Source organism: Jatropha curcas, chromosome 7, assembly GCF_041381405.1.
Source record: "Jatropha curcas cultivar XTBG-Jc1 chromosome 7, XTBG_Jcur_1.0, whole genome shotgun sequence".
NCBI classification, from domain to species: domain Eukaryota; kingdom Viridiplantae; phylum Streptophyta; class Magnoliopsida; order Malpighiales; family Euphorbiaceae; genus Jatropha; species Jatropha curcas.
The window spans coordinates 22,343,810-22,364,926 of NC_143157.1; the positions used below are offsets into that span (position 1 = coordinate 22,343,810).

General features: G+C 34.2%; 4 protein-coding genes across 4 annotated transcripts; 1 reads left to right on the forward strand and 3 right to left on the reverse strand.

Moving 5' to 3' along the window:
• The first annotated feature begins 347 nt into the window (after positions 1-347).
• LOC149494964 (uncharacterized) lies at positions 348-2,810 on the forward strand. Its single transcript, XM_089724467.1, has one exon. It carries the CDS (start codon positions 348-350, stop codon positions 2,808-2,810), a length of 2,463 nt encoding a protein of 820 aa, XP_089580593.1.
• A 2,253-nt stretch (positions 2,811-5,063) lies between these two features.
• LOC149494965 (glutelin type-D 1-like) lies at positions 5,064-7,019 on the reverse strand. The gene is made up of 4 exons (XM_089724468.1): positions 6,964-7,019; positions 6,234-6,424; positions 5,357-6,077; positions 5,064-5,258 (listed from the first exon to the last, which is right to left on the reverse strand). The coding sequence occupies exons 1-4, from the start codon at positions 7,017-7,019 to the stop codon at positions 5,105-5,107; spliced, it is 1,122 nt and encodes a 373-aa protein (XP_089580594.1). The 3' UTR covers positions 5,064-5,104.
• Positions 7,020-12,304: 5,285 nt separating this feature from the next.
• On the reverse strand, positions 12,305-14,162 carry LOC149494966 (glutelin type-D 1-like). The gene is made up of 3 exons (XM_089723627.1): positions 13,865-14,162; positions 12,988-13,708; positions 12,305-12,890 (listed from the first exon to the last, which is right to left on the reverse strand). Exons 1-3 carry the CDS (start codon positions 14,064-14,066, stop codon positions 12,737-12,739), a joined length of 1,077 nt encoding a protein of 358 aa, XP_089579753.1. The 5' UTR covers positions 14,067-14,162; the 3' UTR covers positions 12,305-12,736.
• Positions 14,163-15,354: 1,192 nt separating this feature from the next.
• On the reverse strand, positions 15,355-20,766 carry LOC105644268 (sister chromatid cohesion 1 protein 3-like). Its single transcript, XM_089723664.1, is given in 13 exon segments — positions 15,355-15,716; positions 16,172-16,318; positions 16,458-16,593; positions 16,688-16,733; positions 16,842-16,878; positions 17,261-17,871; positions 17,988-18,124; positions 18,205-18,316; positions 18,420-18,904; positions 19,004-19,071; positions 19,182-19,278; positions 19,381-19,642; positions 20,476-20,766. Coding segments are annotated over 12 exon segments (2,214 nt in total). The 5' UTR covers positions 20,600-20,766; the 3' UTR covers positions 15,355-15,716; positions 16,172-16,219.
• Positions 20,767-21,117: the final 351 nt, after the last annotated feature.

The window sequence follows — 21,117 nt, forward strand, 5'->3', positions numbered from 1 at the left end:
ACCAATAAGGTGTTAGTTGAGGTGACAAGCGATCTTAATTCCGGTAAAAATGAAAACACATGTTTGAAGAGTTAAACTATACTTAACCCCGACTATTTTTCATTGAGCTTTGGAGTTTCCACTAACCTTTTGTCACTACACGGGAAGAGTTCCAAGCCGGCCATTATTGTAGTTGCAAGAGAGAGAACTCCAACTTAGTATATGTATCCATCAATTTATTTTTTTTTATCATCAAAATTCAGCCGGCATAATTTGACAATTAAATGATAAATCAAGCTTTAGAACAATTCTTCTCCATTATAGAACATAATCACAAGTTCTTTCATATTCATACTGTCAAGAAAACTATGGTCATCTTAATTAATTCTTTCACGTATTTCCTTCTTCTATTGTCTTTCTCTTCTTTAAATTCTGTTGTGTCCTATGCAAGCCAACTCTCTTATTCTGATCATTGCTCTTTAGTAGTAAAAGACTCTCCTCCAAAGCTAAACACTGATCCACCATTATTCCCACTAGGCCATTTCCAAACTGGTTATGGAGGTGGCAATGAAATTTTCAAGCAAACATCTTCCATTTTCTCAAAATCCTTCGTTTTTCGCACTCGAAATTCATATTATACTGATACTAAAGGTATACTCAAAGTTGAAGCGGATTTTATTTTTCCATTCCCATACATATATAAATATGAGACCAACCTCACAAGTGGAAGTCCTAAAATGGGGAGAGAATTAGTAAGTCTCTTTCTTGAAGGGTTTTGGTCAGAATCTTCAGGTAAACTTTGTATGGTTGCTTCAACTAGTAGTTTTCTTGATTTTAAAGCTGTTCTTAAGCTTGAAAATGTCAAGAATTCAAGTAGCGTTAAGAGTTTGATTAGAGGAACTTTTGAATGTTTGGATTCTTATTGCTTTGAACCAATATCAATCTTGTTTCTTCCTCAAATGAATTATGAGTACAGTTTGATTCCTGAAGAATTTGATTATGAAGTCAAGAATTTACCTTTTAGTTTCTGCAATGAAGGTTGGTGGCCACCTAATGGATTTAATTTGCAATATGCAACTAATTGTGGTTCTGCGAAAAATTGCAGCCCTTTCGGTGATTCTGACTTAGGATTGCCTAATATTGTATTCATTAATGGATTTGGATGTTTGAATAAAGAAAGAAAATTGCGAGTTCTAGTAGAGTTTACTAAGAGCAGCTCTAGTGGGTTTTACCAGCCTTTTTATCCTAACACAACATTGGTAGGAGAAGGATATTGGAACGAGACAAAACTTTCTGTTGTTGCTTGTAGGTTCTTGGATGTTGTTGGATCTTTGGCTGATGCTCGTATTGCAGATTGTTCAACAAGGTTAAGTTTGATTTTTTCTTCTGCATTATCGATCAGAGAGACTAGTAATGTAGCAGGTGAAATGTGGACTGATAAAACAGTGAATGATTTTGGTTTCTTTGACAGAATCCTGTTTCGAAATTCAGAGAATCGGGTAGTTGATATTCCTGAATTGAAGTATGAGTACACTCAAATGGAAAGGGTAAGGCAACTATGCCTTAAAACAGAATTAGTTAAAAGTTATCAGGAGAAATACCCAATTGGGAATTCGATTCATATGAGATTTGACATGTCAGTTAGTAATTCTCACGGAAAAATCGCTTCGGGTTATGCACTACCTTTTAATGTTGGTGCTCAGTTTTATAAGAAGCTTTTAGATGAAGTATCTGCAAATTCTGCAGATGATGCAAAGTTCAACCGTACCGTCAATATGAGCTATAAAATAGGACTTTCAGTGATGCCTGATATAAAAATAGGAGAAGGCATTTCTCTTTTTACTAGTACTTCACTTTTTAATGAAGTAGAAATTTCTGCTGAAGGAGTCTATAATGAAAAATCAGGGGGCTTGTGTATGGTAGGCTGCAGAAATCTCGAGTTGGATAATCAGACAGATACGGGGAAGTCCTTCGATTGTGAAATTCTTCTGAAATTTCAATTCTCTCCATTGGAAGAAATCAAAAACGAAGGTTACATTAAGGGAATTATTGAAAGCCTGCGTGAAAAATCTGATCCTTTTTACTTTGAACCTTTAGAAGCACATTCAACTGGTTATAACATAATCCAAGCAAGACAGTTCATTTGGAGGATGGATATGGAGATTGCCATAGCTATTATCTCTTGCACACTTGCTAGTTTCTTTGCAGTATTGCAACACTTGCATCTAAAAAGGCGGCCTGAAATGCTTCCTTTGATTTCAATCGTTATGCTTATAATACTTGCTTTAGGCTCCCTTATGCCTTTTGTAATGAACTTGAGCTCATTTTTCTTGCAAGATGGATTTCTTCAGGTAAATGAAGTGACCATAAACTTACTGAAAACAGTGGCTTTCGCCTTCCAATTTCGTCTTCTGCGGATAACTTGGATAGCAAGAGTTAGAGATGAAAGACACAAAGGAATGAAGCCGGTTGAGAAGAATACTTCATTACTTCTTATAGCAATTTATGGTTTTGAGGCCTTAATTGGTTTTATAGTTAATGATAGGCTTGAGTTAAAAACCTATGGTGAAGTGATCTTAGATGGGTTTCTTCTGCCACAAATTCTGCTAAACTTTCTCAGCAACTCTAAAGAGAATGTTCTTGCTTGTTCATTCTATATGGGAAATACATTCCTCCAGTTGCTACCCCATTTGTATAATCTTTATGATGCTTACACTTATTTTTATCGAGTTTCTCCGTTGGATGTGATTATAGTATTTGGAGATCTGCTGTTTGCAGCAATCATTTTTCTGCAGCAGAACAAAAGATCAAGAGCTGGAATGGTATTATAATGACTGGGGTGTTTAAGCGTTCTCTCTGATTCTCACCTTGTTTTTCCTTCTGTAGTGTAAAAGAAACAAATTTAATTTTGTTTTTCCTTCTATGGTGTAAAAGAAACAAATTTAATTTGTCCATATTATTAATGTTTAAATATTGTTTTTTTTTTTTTTTGAGTAAAAAATATGCTGCCCAACCATGGAGGATGGGTTGGCTGAAAGGCCGTAGCTGGTCCCATGTTACTTAACAATGTTTATATAGATATAGAATTAATTCTATTGAAGAGACGCTTTAATATATTAATTTGTTATAAAACTGAAACATATAGTAATTTTTATTTTCAAAATTTTTTAATTTTAACTAAATTAAAAATTTAAATTTTCGATCTCATAGATTACAAGTGTTGATAATTATATTCAAAGTCTAAAATCGCAAAATTGGACTCTAGCTGAAAATATGTTATCGAAAATTCTAGTCGAAAACTTTCTAAAATTTTCAAGATCGAACATTGAGCTTTAAATATTAAATCTATTAACAATAAATAAATAAATAAATGAAAATAAAATAATAAATAAATAATATGAGTACTATTTAAATTAATTATCTTAAATTTAATTATTATTATTATTATTATTGAGTAGATTGAAGAAATATTCTAAAACCTAATTTACACCAATTAAAATAAATCACAAACCAGTAAAACTAGATTAAAAAATTTAGAATTTTCTATTGAATCGGACCAAACTCGAATTGGACCAAATCAAGGCATAAATATCTTTTTGGGTTTAGGAGAGAAAAATCCAAATTTTCCTCTCCTTTCTTCGTCGAGCGATCACAGCGCCGCCTCCCTCTCCTTCCCGTTTTCCGGCCAAATGGCCATCGTTACCGACGAGTGAGAGCTCGAACCTCAAGAGCTCAACAAGACGAACACTCCTGTGGCTGTAGTTCGCGTGATGAAAGCCTGCATCGAGGGGAGTCGCGAGTAACGGGATTCGGTGTCGCGCGGCGATACTTTTCTGCGATTCCCGCCGTTACCGGCAATGACAACCTTCATGAGGGCCTCTGATCAACTCCTCATCAACTCCCAATCATTGCGCATCAAAATTAAGATCAAAATTGGGTTCCCCATGGTAATAGTACAGTGGGTGTTTTTTGAGTTTTCTCTTATCAAAATAAGTTTCTCATTTGTGACTAATCTGAATTTGGTAACAGTAATTCTAAAGTTTTCTTCCGCATTGATTAAATAAAATAATAAATAATAATAGCATTGTTATTATGCATCGACTAAAATTTATTATGAGAAAATAATTCAAAAAGGATATAATTAATGTAATAATGATATAAATTATTGTTTTCTTAATATTATAAAATTTATAATGTAATAAAACATAATTAAATACAAAAGAAATTAGAGCACATAAAATAGCTAATATATAATATTGAGAAAAGGCTGTAGATGGATGGAGCTAACCTCAAGAAATAAAAAATTAAGTGTAGAAAATTAATCTTTTGATCACTCAAAATTCAATTCAATATTTACTTTAATTTCTTTTGGTTTAATAAAAAAAATATGATTTAATTGATTGAAATAAAAGAAATTCAATTAATTTTAATTGGTCGTGTGATATAATTTATTTTTGCTAATTCTTTGTTTAGAGAATTTGAAAATAGATTTTAGGTGGCTTTCCACTGGATAAAAGATTTTTATACCCTTAATTCAAGTAGTTTGCACATCAGTTTTATCCAAATTCTCATAGAATCAAAATGAATTATGAAATATCATATATAATTACAATATAAAATACAATTTCATAAATTTTCTTTTTTAAACAAGCACTCAAACAATAATTTTTTTTAAATAAATATAATTTTAATTAAAAATAAATTTATATTATTATAGAGAATTCAAATATTTGCTAACTCTCCATTTATAGAATTCAAATATAGGATTTTATGTGGCCTTCTAGCTTGATGAAATCCCATTTCCTAATTCCTTGGAAGAATCCCATTTCTTTCCTTTGGAAATCTTTGAAAAGCAAAAAGAGAAAATTCAATGCAGATTTAGAATAGAATTAGTTGCGTAGGTTTCTTGAACATATTCCATTGTCAAGAATAGAACTTATGATTTATGTTCATATGAAAAATTAGAAACAAGAAATAGGAAAATTAAAACTGATAATAATAATTAAACTAGCAAATTTGATTCAATATAAACATATCCACAAGCCTTTATTTGGGAAAACTGAAGAAACTGAAATAAAGCTAATAAAGCTAAGCTAATGCTTCCTCAAAACCCCCAGCTTCAGCTTCAGTTTGGTGGTGGGAAGAAAATCTCATCAGAAGTTCTCTTAGAGCGGAATAGCTTCTCAACATCAGAAGTAACCTTAAACGATGCTTCCAAAACTTGAGGTGACAATGCTTTCCAAACTGAAGTCCTACCAGCCAAATGAGTGAAAATAGGGCTGCAAAGAAAAATCATAATTCAAAAAGCAATGTTTCAGTATTGATTTTAAATTCAAAAAACACCCAAAACATAAGCAATAATGAAGAGAAATCTCACTTGGGAGTACTGATTATAGAGAACCAATCCATTCCATCAGGATCACAAATCTTAGAAACAACATAAAACCTTGGAACAATGAAAAGATTTCCAGCCTTCACAGTAGTTTCCAAGACTCTACGGCCATCAACACCCACGACCTGAACGCGACCACTGCCTCTAACAATGTACGTAACTTGCAGAGCCGAGTCACAAGAAAATCCAGGCGAGCACATAGCACCACCGTCCAGCCTTACAAGATCAGCACCAAGACCAACCTCAGCAACTAAAGGAAGGTTCTTTGTGTTCAAAACCACAACCCTTCCACCATTTTTAATATCAACATCTAATGGAGCTTCCTCACAGTTATATACAAAACCGTTACGATGTTCCTTTTTGGGTTCAGGCATATTGAAAGATGGTTCGAGCTTGATAATGCCCTTGCCTGATTGGTTCCCAACGAGGGCATTCACAGTTTTGTCCTCTAGATCCCATGCTCGGCTTACAAATTCAGAAGAGAAGCCGGTGAATATTCCATTCGTACCAGTTAAAAAGAAATCTGTAAATTCACCAGCTTTGTGGCCTTTCGAGGTATCTCCTAAAAGGAGAACAACTAGTTCAGTGTCTTCTTTGTTGTACCACCATGTTACAACTCCAAATGGAAGGGCTATAGCGTCTCCCTTCTTGATTGGGATTACTTTCTCTTCCTTCTCGGGGAGGACAATTCCAGCCTCACCATTCCCTAATGAAATTTATTTAATTTAGAGACATATCTCCAACACAACAAATTCTTGGAACCAGTAATTAGATTAACAAAATAAACAATTTTGCAATTAAAATTATTTCACAGTCAGCGGTAGGAAAGCTCCTTAGAGAAGGAAACGAAAACAAATAATACCTTGAAGAACATAAGCAACCTTAGCAGAATCAGAATAACGAGGAACAGCAAAGCCATTCTTTTCAAGAGCAAGTTTAGCTGCTCCAATATTCCCTTCACTTAACATGGCAAGCTCTGATGGACACCAGGCAAGATAGGACCCACCATCTCCACCGTACACTTTCTTGGGCAATCTTGGGGAAAGATCAATACTGATGTTCGATAAGTGATGAAAGTCATCTCAGGTGCACTTGTGGTGATGAAAGGAGTTCGGAGAAGGAATAATTTGTATTACTATCAGGGTAATACAATTATTGGATCGACAGCAACAGTTGTTTCTAGTGATGACAAAGAATTGGAAACAACCAGATTGTGGCATAGGCGTTTGGGACATGCAGGTGAAAAATCCTTGAAAAGATTGTCAGATCAGGGATTATTGAAAAATGTCAAAACCTGCAAGTTGGACTTCTGTGAGCATTGCACCAAAGGAAAGTAGACAAGAGTGAAATTTGGCACCGGAATCCATAATACCAAGGGTATTTTGGACTATGTTCACTCTGATGTATGGGGACCCTCTACAACAGCTTCTTTGAGTGGTAAACACTATTATGTGACCTTTGTTGATGATTTCTCTCGAAGGGTTTGGGTGTATACCTTGAAGTCAAAAGATGAAGTGCTTAAAGTTTTCCTTAAATGGAAAAAATTAGTGGAAACTCAGACTGGCAGACGCATCAAATGTCTCCGAACAGACAATGGAGGAGAATACAAAAATGATGCTTTTGATAAAATCTGTGCAGATGAAGGCATTGTTCGACACTTCACAGTTAGAAATACACCGCAGCAGAATGGGGTGGTAGAACGTATGAACCGAACGTTGCTGGAGAAAGTTCGGTGTATGTTGTCTAATGCTGGGTTAGACAAGAAATTTTGGGCTGAGGCTTTGTCATATGCGTGCCATCTCATTAATCGATTACCATCAACTGCTATTGGTGGTAAAACACCTATAGAGGTATGGTGTGGAGAACCTGCTAATGATTATGATTCCTTACGTGTATTTGGTTCCACTGCATACTATCATGTTAAGGAATCGAAGCTGGATCCAAGAGCAAAGAAAGCCATTTTCATGGGGATAAGCACCGGTGTTAAAGGTTATCGACTATGGTGTACAGAATCAAAGAAAATAATCTTTAGCAGAGATGTCACTTTTGATGAATCTACCATGTTAAAAAAGGTGACAGTAGAACAATCAGATGGTACTCCACAACAGGTGGAGGATACTCCCAAACAGGTGGAGTTTGATAGAAAAATCCCAGTGGCAAGTACCGAACCTGCAGAAACTCCTGAGGTAGAAGGAGATTTAGATGAAGATGAGGTTCAACTCCAAGAACCTCCACAGCAACTTGAGTCAATTGCACTTGATAGGCCAAGGAGAGTTATAAGAAAGCCTGCTCGTTTTGATGATATGGTGGCCTATGCATCTCCAATTGCAGATGATAGCATTCCATCCACTTTCAATGAAGCTGTCAAAAGTTCAGAAGAAGTAAAGTGGAGAAAAGCTATGGAAGATGAAATGAAGTCCCTTTATAAGAATCAGACGTGGAACTTAGTTGATCCACCAAAGGGAAAGAAGGCAATTGGATGCAAATGGGTATATGCAAAGAAAGATGGATTTCCTGACAGAGACAGTGTTCACTATAAGGCAAGGTTGGTAGCTAAAGGCTACGCTCAGACGGAGGGAAATGATTATAATGAAGTATTTTCTCCAGTTGTAAAACATTCCTCCATTCGGATTTTGTTAGCCTTGGTAGCACAGTTTGATTTGGAACTAGTTCAATTGGATGTAAAAACTGCATTTTTACATGGAGATCTGGAAGAGGAAATCTATATGACTCAGCCAGAAGGATTCAAGGTTGTTGGAAAGGAAAATATGGTATGCAAACTTGAAAAATCGCTTTATGGATTGAAGCAATCTCCAAGGCAGTGGTACAAGCGATTTGATAAGTTTATGCAAAGGCAGAAGTACACAAGAAGCAAATACGATCATTGTGTGTATTTGCGCAAGCTACAAGATGGCTCTTTCATTTATCTACTTTTGTATGTTGATGATATGCTAATAGCTTCAAAGAATAAACAAGAAATTGAGAATTTGAAGAATCAGTTGAATCAAGAATTTGAAATGAAAGATCTGGGCGAAGCAAAAAGGATTCTCGGCATGGAGATAACCAGAGATAGGAAATTGGGGAGACTTTGTCTGAATCAGAAGCAATATCTGAGAAAAATACTAAAGCGTTTTGATATGGATGACAAAACCAAACCTGTTAGTACACCTCTTGCTCCTCATTTCAAACTCAGTGCAGCTCAGTCGCCAAAAAATGATGCAGAACGGGAATACATGTCAAGAGTTCCCTATGCAAATGCTGTAGGTAGCTTGATGTATGCTATGGTGTGTACAAGACCTGACATTTCATAGGCAGTTGGAGTTGTGAGCAGATACATGCATGATCCTGGCAAGGAGCATTGGCAAGCTGTGAAATGGATTCTGCGGTACCTTCAGAACACCGTGGATGTTGGATTGATTTTTGAGCAGGATAAGAATAGTGGTCAACGCATAGTCGGATACTGTGATTCTGATTATGCCGGTGATTTGGATAAACGTCGATCAACTACTGGTTATGTGTTTACTCTTGCAAAAGCACCAGTTAGTTGGAAGTCTACTTTACAGTCAACAGTGGCTTTGTCTACAACAGAGGCAGAGTACATGGCAGTTACAGAGGCTGTTAAGGAGGCAATTTGGCTTCAAGGATTGCTTGATGAATTGGGAATTAGGCAAAACAACATTGTTGTACATTGCGATAGTCAAAGTGCTATTCACTTGGCAAAGAACCAAGTTTATCATCCAAGGACGAAGCATATCGATGTTCGATTTCATTTTGTCAGAGAAATTCTGGAGGAAAGACAGGTTCAACTCCAGAAGATTCAGACTGCTGAAAATCCTGCTGATATGTTGACAAAAGTGGTGACAGCTGTCAAGTTCAAACATTGTTTGGACTTGATCAATATTGTTAAAAATTGAAGCTTGGCATTGCCAAGCACATTTGAAGACATTACAACTTTGTGAGAGAAAGAGCAGAAGCTTGCATTGGTGGGATTTTCGCCAAGGTGGAGATTATTGGTTAGGTGGCTTGCAAATCCCACATCGAAAGAAAGGGAAGGGAATAGGGAGTTGTTTGGCTATAAAAGGAGCTTAGCTCCTTAAGTTTTATTTATTCCAAAACTTGTCTTCCAATTCTTAAGTGGGTTAGACAAGTTTCTCTCCTCTCTCAATTTGTATATTTCTTTAGTGAAATATAAATTTAGTAGTGTCCGAGGACGTAGGCAAAATTGGCCGAACCTCGTTAAATTTTGGTATTCTCTTTTATTTATTGCTTTTGTCTTTATTTATTTAATAGCTATTGTTGGGCAAAAATATTTTTGGTGGTTATTGTCTAATTAATTACTTCTAGGTAAATTCTGTCTAGGCAAGTGGGTTTTAAGTGAGACCATTTGTGACTCCTCCACTTACCTGGGAATTTACTTAGTGTAGTTAGTAAGTACAGTAATTCACAAATTGCTTTTGGTGGAAAAAGCCCTTTTGGTATTCTCTTTTATTTATTGCTTTTGTCTTTATTTATTTAATAGCTATTGTTGAGCAAAAATATTTTTGGTGGTTATTGTCTAATTAATTACTTCTAGGTAAATTATGTCTAGTGGGTTTTAAGTGAGACCATTTGTGACTCCTCCACTTACCTGGAAATTTACTTAGTGTAATTAGTAAGTACAGTAATTCACAAATTGCTTTTGGTGGAAAAAGCCCAATTTCACAACATGTCGAACATACCCTTGATATGATTTAGAATTAGTTGGGTAGGTTTTTTGAATATATTTCATTGACATTATAAATCCAAAGACAAGTTAGAATTTAATATTGTGATTAATGTTCATACAAAAAATTGAAAACAAGAAATAGGAAAATCTAAAATTGATAATAAATAAACTAGCAAATTTGATTGATTTAAACATAATCCATAATATATCCACAGGTCATTATTTGAAAATCTAAAATTGAATTAAAAGCTAATAAATCTAAGCTAATGCTCGTGTAGCTAGATCAGTACCCATAATGTCATTTCAATATATATAGCTAGATCAGTATAGCTGCTAAATTTTGATATCGTAGAATTGCATAATAAAGAAACTCAAATGTGGGGGAAGCTTCACCAATAATTTGATGCATCTCTTAATACTAATATTTACCCAGGATTGTAAGTTGTAGCCCTAATTATATATTAATTGAATATTATGAATGAGCTCGATTATTTTCTTCACTGTATCTGCATTTTTGTTACAGGATAGGGTATTTAATTGTGCAATTCAAGAAATGGCACTTGGCAAGCACTGCATTTACAGTGAGCTTGGTTGATGATGCGTTGTTCCCTTCATCTTTGATGTAAGTTACAGAGCGAGGCAAGATTCATACCATCTCGTCAATATTCTATTAATTTGTTTTTCTGGTCTGGATCAACCTGACAATGAAACTTTATCTTAGCATTTTTCATTTTGCACTTAGTCACCTTGTATTAATGATAAGTTGTTTTGCTAGTTATTAACCTATTCTTCTTTCTTGATATTGACTGTGCTGGATCATTTCCGATTTCATTTGTAATTTAGGAATTTGTGAACTCAAATGTTTGATTTTTTGTTTTCTTTTAATCTTCAAATTGCAAAATTATGAAGAAGTATATGTGTATTATATCTTGAGGGGTGGTATTCCCCTCTCATATAACCAGATATGAGAAAGATTAATTAATTTGAGCTTCCAAATAATTGAGTTTTAGTTTCCTGTAATATCTTAAGATTAATTTAGAAAGATATAAATTATCTACTGAAATGAAATCAAAATATAAGTTGATTTAGCTCTTTCAAAAAAAAAAAAAAAAAAAAAAAAAAGGTTGATTTAGTATAAATTAAAATGCAATTTCTTAAAGTTTAACACTCATCCATCCATAATGTATTTTCATTTTTTATGTCAAACCAAAATCATGACATAAAAATGACTAGACTATGAAAATAACTTACACGTATTAAACATGTACTTTCATTTATTTCTCAAAAAAAAAAAAACACGTATTTTCAGTTATTGAAATTAATATCCAATATATAATATATAATTTTAGTAATTTGAAAAGCAAAATATCATCTAAAACATTTCAAATTTGTTAATTTGAAATTTGTGAAAAAAATAATGAAACAATAAAATTCATAAAATTAATTAATAGTTCAATTATTAAAAAGAAAATGATCCATACCTTTCTTTTCCGCTTCAAGAGGAGTGATTGATAAGGAAAATGTTGACTGAACTTGCCCATATACACTCCATGAGTATTACAAATTTTTTTCATAATAACAAACTTTTAATTTTCAATATCCATAATAAAAAATTAGATAATATTTTAATAGATTAGATAGCATAAGTAATAATTATATAATATTTTTACTCAAAGTTACAAACTAAGCTAAATTAACTAACAAAATTCTTATTTCATAATTTGTGATAATTGTAGATTTAATGTGATGATTGTTTTAGCTATTCAAATGGTTTAAGGTGATTCAAAACACCCTGCTGTATTACATTTTTTGATTCAGCAAATATAAAAGTATCTTCATTCGACTTTTTATATTTAAGTTTTTTATTTCTTTCGTGAAGCTAATTTTTGTGCTAATTGAATCTCGAAATATGCTTTTATTTTAGAGAAAGCACCCTTCTAATTTTTTTTTTACCTTAGCTTACATATGATTCTTTCGAGGTAGCTTATGTTTATGATAAGAACCTAACAAAATTCACAATCACATATATCAATTCATTATTATTTATTGATTTGGAAAAAATCACTATTAATATGTATGAATGGCTAAATTAAATGGCTCCTTGAGGGATATATTAAAAAGAGAAGAGTAAACTTAAAAAAGAAAAAAAAAAAAGGTAAAAGTAAAAAAAATAAATTAGTGCTTATTAAATATTCTAAAATGACAAAAGAGTGGGGAAAAAAAGAAAATTGCAGCGGAAAGGTTTTTTTTATTTTTTATTGTTATTTCTTTAGGAAAATCTCGAATTTTAAACTTGAATTAGTCTCTAGAACCATCTTAAACGCTATACAACTGCCGTGTTTCCTTTTTCCCACACCATCCTAAAACCCTAAATCCTTTCGCTATGTAAGGCATCAGTCCTCGCTCGCCACTATCACTCTCTCACTCTCTCTGAACCATAATGGCAACAGCAGCAGCAAGAATGATGCTACCAAGAACGGATAGTCATTCCCACTCCATCTCTTACGTGACCCAATCGCCACAGGTTTATCTAACTAGCAATTTGATTGAATTTAAACATAATTCATAACCATAACCACATGTCATTATTTAAAAATCTGAAACTGAAATAAAGCTAATAAAGCTAGGCTAATGCTTCCTCAAAACCCCCAGCTTCAGCTTCAGTTTGGTGGTGGGAAGAAAATCTCATCAGAAGTTCTCTTAGAGCGGAATAGCTTCTCAACATCAGAAGTAACCTTAAAAGATGCTTCCAAAACTTGAGGTGACAATGCTTTCCAAACTGAAGTCCTACCAGCCAAATGAGTGAAAATAGGGCTGCAAAGAATAATCATAATCAAGAGTCAATGTTTCAGTATTGGTTTTAAATTCAAAAAACACCCAAAACATAAGCAATAATGAAGAGAAATCTCACTTGGGAGTAGTGATTATAGAGAACCAATCCATTCCATCAGGATCACAAATCTTAGAAACAACATAAAACCTTGGAACAATGAAAAGATTTCCAGCCTTCACAGTAGTTTCCAAGACTCTACGGCCATCAACACCCACGACCTGAACGCGACCACTGCCTCTAACAATGTATGTAACTTGCAGAGCCGAGTCACAAGAAAATCCAGGCGAGCACATAGCACCACCGTCCAGCCTTACAAGATCAGCACCAAGACCAACCTCAGCAACTAAAGGAAGGTTCTTTGTGTTCAAAACCACGACCCTTCCACCATTTTTAATATCAACATCTAATGGAGCTTCCTCACAGTTATATACAAAACCGTTACGATGTTCCTTTTTGGGTTCAGGCATATTGAAAGATGGTTCGAGCTTGATAATGCCCTTGCCTGATTGGTTCCCAACGAGGGCATTCACAGTTTTGTCATCTAGATCCCATGCTCGGCTTACAAATTCAGAAGAGAAGCCGGTGAATATTCCATTCGTACCAGTTAAAAAGAAATCTGTAAATTCACCAGCTTTGTGGCCTTTCGAGGTATCTCCTAAAAGGAGAACAACTAGTTCAGTGTCTTCTTTGTTGTACCACCATGTTACAACTCCAAATGGAAGGGCTATAGCGTCTCCCTTCTTGATTGGGATTACTTTCTCTTCCTTCTCGGGGAGGACAATTCCAGCCTCACCATTCCCTAATGAAATTTATTTAATTTAGAGACATATCTCCAACACAACAAATTCTTGGAACCAGTAATTAGATTAACAAAATAAACAATTTTGCAATTAAAATTATTTCACAGTCAGCGGTAGGAAAGCTCCTTAGAGAAGGAAACGAAAACAAATAATACCTTGAAGAACATAAGCAACCTTAGCAGAATCAGAATAACGAGGAACAGCAAAGCCATTCTTTTCAAGAGCAAGTTTAGCTGCTCCAATATTCCCTTCACTTAACATGGCAAGCTCTGATGGACACCAGGCAAGATAGGACCCACCATCTCCACCGTACACTTTCTTGGACAATCTTGGGGAAAGATCAATCTCCATCTTCATAGTGGTGATAAAGAAGAAAAACACTAAAACAAGAAAAAGCACAGAGGAAGAGAGAACGTTTTTGCTTTCTTGATTGAATTGCGGTGAATGATCAAAGAAAAAGAGTCTTATTTATAGTGCTAAAATATGGTTTTAGATAATGATAAAAAAAAAAAAAAGTAAATCGTTATCAGATTCATCTAGATTTACAAAATATATCCAACCACATAATCTCCATGCCATAGCTCACAAAGAGCTATTCATACTCAGTAAATATTTATAAATAATTAATTACAACACAAATTGTTATTTGAATGTATTATCTTGTTATAAACTAAGTTGGACATAAAACCATAGTTATTAAACACAGGGACACCGGCGGATCAATCAAGAAAACCAATAAACCGATTTTAAAACCTAGTTGGTTTTAATTTTAAACCATTTAAAAAGAAAACCGAATTGAATTGATCAACCTTACATATACCCTATTAACCTGCCATTTTTTATATTTTTAATTATATTTCTTATATTAATTATAATTATATATTATATTATCATATGATTATCTAATTGAACCATTGACCCACTGGTTAAACCAATAATCTATTAGCTAGATTTTTAATCGGGTCAATATTCAGGACGAATTTAACAACAGTTCATAAAACTAATGGATTGCATTGGCCTTAATTTATTTAAATTTTAGTTTCCAATATTTTAATAGTATTTTAGAAACATATTTTATCTATCCAAATGAAAATTATAAGTTGATTTAGAATCAACTAAAAGACAATTGATTAAAAGTTAACATTCGCAGATAAAGCACTTTAAATTTTTCACGTAAAATCAAAATCATGACATAAAAATGACTAGAAGATGAAAACAAATTAAACATGTATTTTCAGTTATTAAAATAATATTCAATATATATAATTTTATTTATTTGGTGAGAATTAATTAAATAAAAGATCATTTAATCTAAAACGATTAAAATTGGTTAATCTCCTCGTGAAAAAAATAACGAAACATTAAACTTCATATCATTAATTAATTCAATATTTATAGTACTTTTAATTATAGTACTTGAAGCTTTGAGGATCTATACTGTGTTAATGATATGGTACTGCTAATAGAAATTGTATGCTTGATCCAACTGAGAAATCCAAGAATGTTCAAATAAGCTGGCATTTGAGTACATGTCCTTATAATGTGAAAACTATATAAAAGTTACAAAGTAACTATATTACCCTTAATTTAATATTAATTTTTCAAAAAAATCATTAAATTAAAGTAATAATTATTGATCATAGGGTAAACATAGGAAAAAACATTTATTATTTCTTGAAACCACAGATGTGACAAGTATTTTGAAACAAGGTGCCTGTAATCAAACTATGACAAGAAATCAAAAAAAAAAAAAGGTGGTGCTATCACTGATTTGCTAATTACAATAAGTTAAAGCCACCTCATGGCTTACATGATCATACCGTTACTATAATAGAGAATGTGATCATGGATGTGGATTACTGATGCTCACAAAAGTTACATATTCAAGTTGTTGCTGTACAGTTGCATTGCATGGCTTCTCAGCTTTCTTTTTGAATCTTTTTTCTAATACACACCTTTTGTGCCAAGGTCCGGATCCTCAAACTACAATGCATAAGTTAACCTAACCTACATTTCCAATGACCAATTAGTTTCAGCAACAAAAGAACAGGCAGACTGCTATAGCTGTCGAATTAAAAGCATATAACATGCTAGCAAATAAAACAAAAATTATAATTATTGCTAGCAAACTTGAAAATAAGTTTATTTTACAGTTTCTTTTTATTCCTTATCACTGGTTTTGTAGCAAACATTACAGTTTAAGTTCTATAATTTAATTATAACTGACAGGTGAGTTCAACATCTAAACACATCTATGCATTGCAAATCACTTGCATGTATACCAAGATATTCAAACTTCGATCACCCTTTATATAGACAATTATTGCAATAATGGTTGAGATTTCTTGAACATTTTGGCAAATTTCCTCGTCAAATAACAACATAAACAGCAATGATAAATTACCAATCTTAAGTATTATTGACAGAAACTCAAGCTTAAAAATGGTTTTTTAGCATCATACCTATAAATAGAAAGGCCTGCGAATTCATTGACTAAACTTATAAGATAATTATATTTGGGCCTTCGTGAGAGTAGAAGTCAACTTTAAAACAATATCACCATAAGGTTGCTCTTGCCCTACATCAACCAGTCCATAACTCTTCAAAACCTGCAGGTCACTGTCAAGAGTCACTACAATAATCATTACACACAAAAAAAAAAAAAAAGGAAAGAAAGAAAAACAGGTTGAACTATGCTTACATAATTTCACTTATATGAAAATTGTTTCAAAGAGCTTAAAATGTTACCAGTGTTTCAAAGAACATCCGAGCACATAACTTTCTTGTTTTTCCCTGTAAGATCTTGTTGAGACTCAGATCTCTAGACTGGTCTCCTGATAATGGGGTACTGAGAGAATGTCTTTTTAAATATTGAGCCACAGCCCTGAATGCAAAGAGAAAACAAATGATTTCAAATAAATTAAAAAAACTACTAGCAATAAAGCTCCCTCTACTGATTAAAAAACAGAAAGCAGTACCTTGATCTCACAGACAGTGAGTCAATGCTTTGAGTGCCTTGGGATCCTGTCATAAGCATAAATTCCTTCACATATAAGCATAAACAACAGAAGTCAAAATTGAATATTTAATATCACTTCAACTTCTTAAATGAATCAGGAAAAATCCACTTACCAGCTGGGGTATTGTCTGCTTCCAGAAAATAAAGGTCCTACAGCAATATAATCCATGGGGTAAAATGTAAGAAGCATGATTAACTTGGCGAATATCTTGGAAGATAAGGGTTCAAGTGTAAGTGATCAACAAGGAATGACATTGAGACATGAATTTATGCCTTAAATTTTCTAAAAACAAGTGCATGATTACAGGAACAATAGCATTATAAGGATATATGGATATGTTAACGAGCACATCAAGCATGCACTATGATTTGTGGTACAGCACAAAAGATTTTAGTTCTATTAGTGGTTCAGGATGTGAGCAAGTTGCCAAACAGTTGAAGGAAGATCAATTACAAAACAATTAAAACGAATACAAAACATTTTACATAAGTATCTCTGCTGCACATGCATAAAAAAAGGCCAAATAATTACCTCTGTTTCTGCAATAGATTCAGGAATATCTGAAAGACCAGTGTGCCCAAGATCAAACTGATCCTCCAAAAATGTCCTTGGCGTTTCTGGCTCAGTAGTGCAAGTGCCAGGAGATGCTGAAACACCTGGTGTAGGCATCACTTCAGTTTCAATACTAGTTTGAGCCCAAGGTACCGACCCTGATCCTAAATTTTTTTGTGTGTTGGGAGTGAAATCATCTCTTCTAAAAGGAGAAGATACAAATCTTCCTGGAGAAGGTATAAATCTGGCTGGAGAATCAGGTAACAGACGATTGCCATCTTGGCCCTCATGATGCCGAAGACGTTCAATTTCTAGATCAGGTTCAGCTTCTGATGCAGGAGATTGTGCAACTGTAGGCTCTGGAATTTCTTCAGTTATTGGAGCAGGAGAAGCTACATCCCTATCCTCAATTACCACTTCCGTTGCAGGGGCAGGTGAATTTGCATCCCTAGCTTCTGCAATTGCTTCAGTTGAAGGAGCAGGAGATGTCACAACCCTAGGCTCTGGAGTAGCTTCCCTTTCAAGAGTTAAATGAGATTTTGTAATTATATAGTCCCTCTTAAAAAGATTGCATATGTTGGCAGAATATCCTGTAAATAAACAAATATAACAGCATGATCAGTTATCAACCTTGAAGTTCAAGATGAAGAACTTATTCATCAAAAGCCACCTAAAGAAGTTGAAGAAAGACAGAATCAGCACTCACCAGTTAATGAAGGCTCATACAAAACTTGTTCCCTTCTTAAGTTTTTGTTTAATTTCCATATGCCCAAAGCAGTGGAAGGGATTTCCTTCCTCCTCCTTAATATATCACCGGAATTTTATAATGCCTTCTTCATAAACCTATCAAATTCTCATAATAGTATCAACTACCAAAACCAAAAGTAAAAAGTTATTTTTCATGAATTGAACACAGATCATACTTATTAGTTAACACTGTGGACTCATCAAAGAAATGCTTTCTCTTCCTCTGCCTTGGTCTTGGCTGTTGAACAGGTGGGGTTGAACGTATGGCAAGTTCAGGTGATCTATTCCCTGAAACACAATGGACAAGCTCATTCAAAGTAAAAACAGAATAGGGCATACCACTCTCACATCCTGCTCACATCACATAGGAATGATGGAATTATGCACTTACCAAATGAAATATCTGTAATGAAGTTTTCAGGTGCCTCTGAATGCCGCTGAAATGGTGAAGGCTGCCCTCTAGAAGGCAACGCATCTTCCTTAAATGGAGAAGGTATTTCCTTCTCATTCAAACCTTGGTCAAAAGATGTGGTAGGTTCAAAGACGTCATTTTGGTGATATGGAAAACCTGAAGGAAGTTTTTCTGGACTAAAACCATGGACAGGATCACGCATGATTTCAATTTCTGGTGGGGAATTGTCATTATTAAGCATTGAATTAATAACCTCAGTCTGATTGCTGGGGCCAGGATCTCGCAAATCTGGACTACCAGTTTGCAGTTCTGTCTGGTTGTTGGGACCCAAATCTTGAATCTCAACAGTGTCCATAGGCACTGTTGTCTGAGTACTTGGAAGATCAAGAATTCCTGTAGGGACTTCCATCAGGTTAATAGGACTGGCAAGTGGAGCACCCATATCTTCTAATGGAGCAAGGATCCTGTGATTGAAAAGAATGAAAATATTAGATTATTTCTCAAATTAATGAAAATATATATATATCCATTAACAGTACATCTAAATGCAATTAGGGGCATACTCCTCCTCCATTGACCTGATCCCAGCATCAGTATCATGTTCTGATGGTAATACATCCATCATGATATCCTGCACAGGAACGCCTCCAGCAGTGTAAAATGCAATTACAGAACATCTATAAAAGATAATAGAGGGAAAATCCAATATATATATATATATATATATACATAACGGCTGACCTCATCAAAAGATATAACAACATAAGGATCTCTGTCAGTTGGAATTTGATCTTGAAGAGTTATTTCTTCCTGACTCCTCGTATGATCATCTGGGGACCTAATACAAAAATTATTGTGTGAAAATAAGTTGTGGAACAAAACATGGTAGTTCAAAAGTTAAAAATGAGGAAAAACATAAGTCAATTCATTCTAATTTTACCCATCAGGATATGTATCAAACTCCACGTTCAATGCATCAAGGTCAAACGTTTGGGGCAAAGTAACAGATTCAAATTGTGCTGTTGTGGCATTCTCTGGCAAATTAACTTCTATGGAGGCGAAAGCTTTTCTTAATCCATTAAGAAAAACATAGCAATCATGGTAAAGATAATGGACTTTCTTTGAATATATCCGAACAACACCTAGCAAAAGGTGGCCTGACATTCTCAGCGCAATGGGAACTTCTGGGAACATGATACAATCTAAAATACATCCACATCAAATAGAGAAATAAGCGTTAGTCAATTGTCCATCTGTGCTCATTTCTTTGGGAGTACACATAAAAAAAAACAAGCTATTTCAGCCAAAAAAAAAAGAAAAAAAGAAAAAAAGAAAAAAGTATGCAATGGCTAAAAACTTATATATTTGTATTCGGGAAAAACAAACCCCTTTCACCAGAAAAATTTATTCTTCAGTAGTATAATAAAATCCATATAAACTTAACAGTCAACCGAAGCAACACAACCTAATAGAAGTGATCTGATTCCCTGAAAGAACATAGAAGCAACTCCATCGAAATTTGAACCTAAAAAATTGATGCATTCGAGAAAAAGAACACATCATTACTCATTCCATGCATCATTTTTCTTAAGGATTAAACAGAAACTCCAAAATATAAGAAGGCTTTGATATCATCCAATGAGCTGACTCATGCAACTTGAACTCAGAATTTAAAACGTTAAAGTTTTTATCTTTTCAAAAAAACAAAATTATTACACCACCAAAAGATTAACGCATTAAATTAATTTTAAAAAATACATAAAAATATTCAGGAACCATAAATTTGATTTTTCTAAAATGTAAATCAGATAAGAAAACCCAACAAACAAAAACGGCAAAATGCAAACAAATGAACGAACACGTCTATTAAAACCCCCAATTCCTAGAACTAAATACCAAAAAAAAAAAAAATCCTGCTTTAAAAAGTACAACACCCCCCCCCCCCCCAAAAAAAAAAAAAAACAGTTAAGCGCCAGAAATCAAAAACCTGAAATTTTACACCAAGAATGAGGAGAATAAAGAAAAACAGACTAACCGACGGTGGAGGAGACATCGGTGGAGGTATAATGAGACTTCTTGAGGCGGTGCTTTAGATGAGCTGCGCACCACACAGTCCCTAATGGACCCTTCCGAGCCAGGAATGTCTGCGAGTAGAACATCTTTGAATTTCTGTATGGTATATGCAATGTGATTACAGGGGGAGACACGAATTCGAAGAGAGAGTGCGTAATTAAGGTTTAATTAGACGGGAATTGAACAGACTGCCAAATTGGAGGAGTTGCCGAATTGGCGCGGGAAATGATGGGGGCGCCAAAGCAGATTATGGAAATTCGGGCTATTGGAAAAGACCCCTGAATATTACAATTATTTACTATAATTCTACCATGTCAACCACAGCTGACAAAAACGTAGCCAATAAGCACTAATTGACAAGCCCAACAAGCCCAATCAGTAATTTCCCGAGCCCACAATTTGTTTTCTGATTTAGGGTTTCTTCTCATATATGTATGCTATGGCCGCGTAAACTTCATATCCTTTGAGCTTTGAGCTTCATTTTTGGGGAGTCTGAACCTAAACCCTTAGCTATGGCACCCAAAACTCCCAGGGTTAGCAGGAACCCAGATGAAAACAAAATATAAGTTGATTTAGTATCAATTAAATGCAATTTCTTAAAAGT

What these genes read in the sequence shown, in the direction of transcription:
- LOC149494965 (XM_089724468.1), bottom strand. Translation starts at nt 7,019, where the DNA reads ATGCCTTCATCTGCACAGATTTTATCAAAAGCATCATTTTTGTATTCT. An exon ending in TTTTTGTATTCTCCTCCATT is followed by an intron (nt 6,425 to 6,963) that starts GTCTGTTCGGAG and finishes ATCGAACATCAG; the next exon opens with TATTGATCTTTCCCCAAGAT. An exon ending in TCTATAATCAGTACTCCCAA is followed by an intron (nt 5,259 to 5,356) that starts GTGAGATTTCTC and finishes TTTTCTTTGCAG; the next exon opens with CCCTATTTTCACTCATTTGG.
- LOC149494966 (XM_089723627.1), bottom strand. Translation starts at nt 14,066, where the DNA reads ATGAAGATGGAGATTGATCTTTCCCCAAGATTGTCCAAGAAAGTGTAC. An exon ending in GGTTGCTTATGTTCTTCAAG is followed by an intron (nt 13,709 to 13,864) that starts GTATTATTTGTT and finishes AAATTTCATTAG; the next exon opens with GGAATGGTGAGGCTGGAATT. An exon ending in TCTATAATCACTACTCCCAA is followed by an intron (nt 12,891 to 12,987) that starts GTGAGATTTCTC and finishes TATTCTTTGCAG; the next exon opens with CCCTATTTTCACTCATTTGG.
- LOC149494964 (XM_089724467.1), top strand. Translation starts at nt 348, where the DNA reads ATGGTCATCTTAATTAATTCTTTCACGTATTTCCTTCTTCTATTGTCT.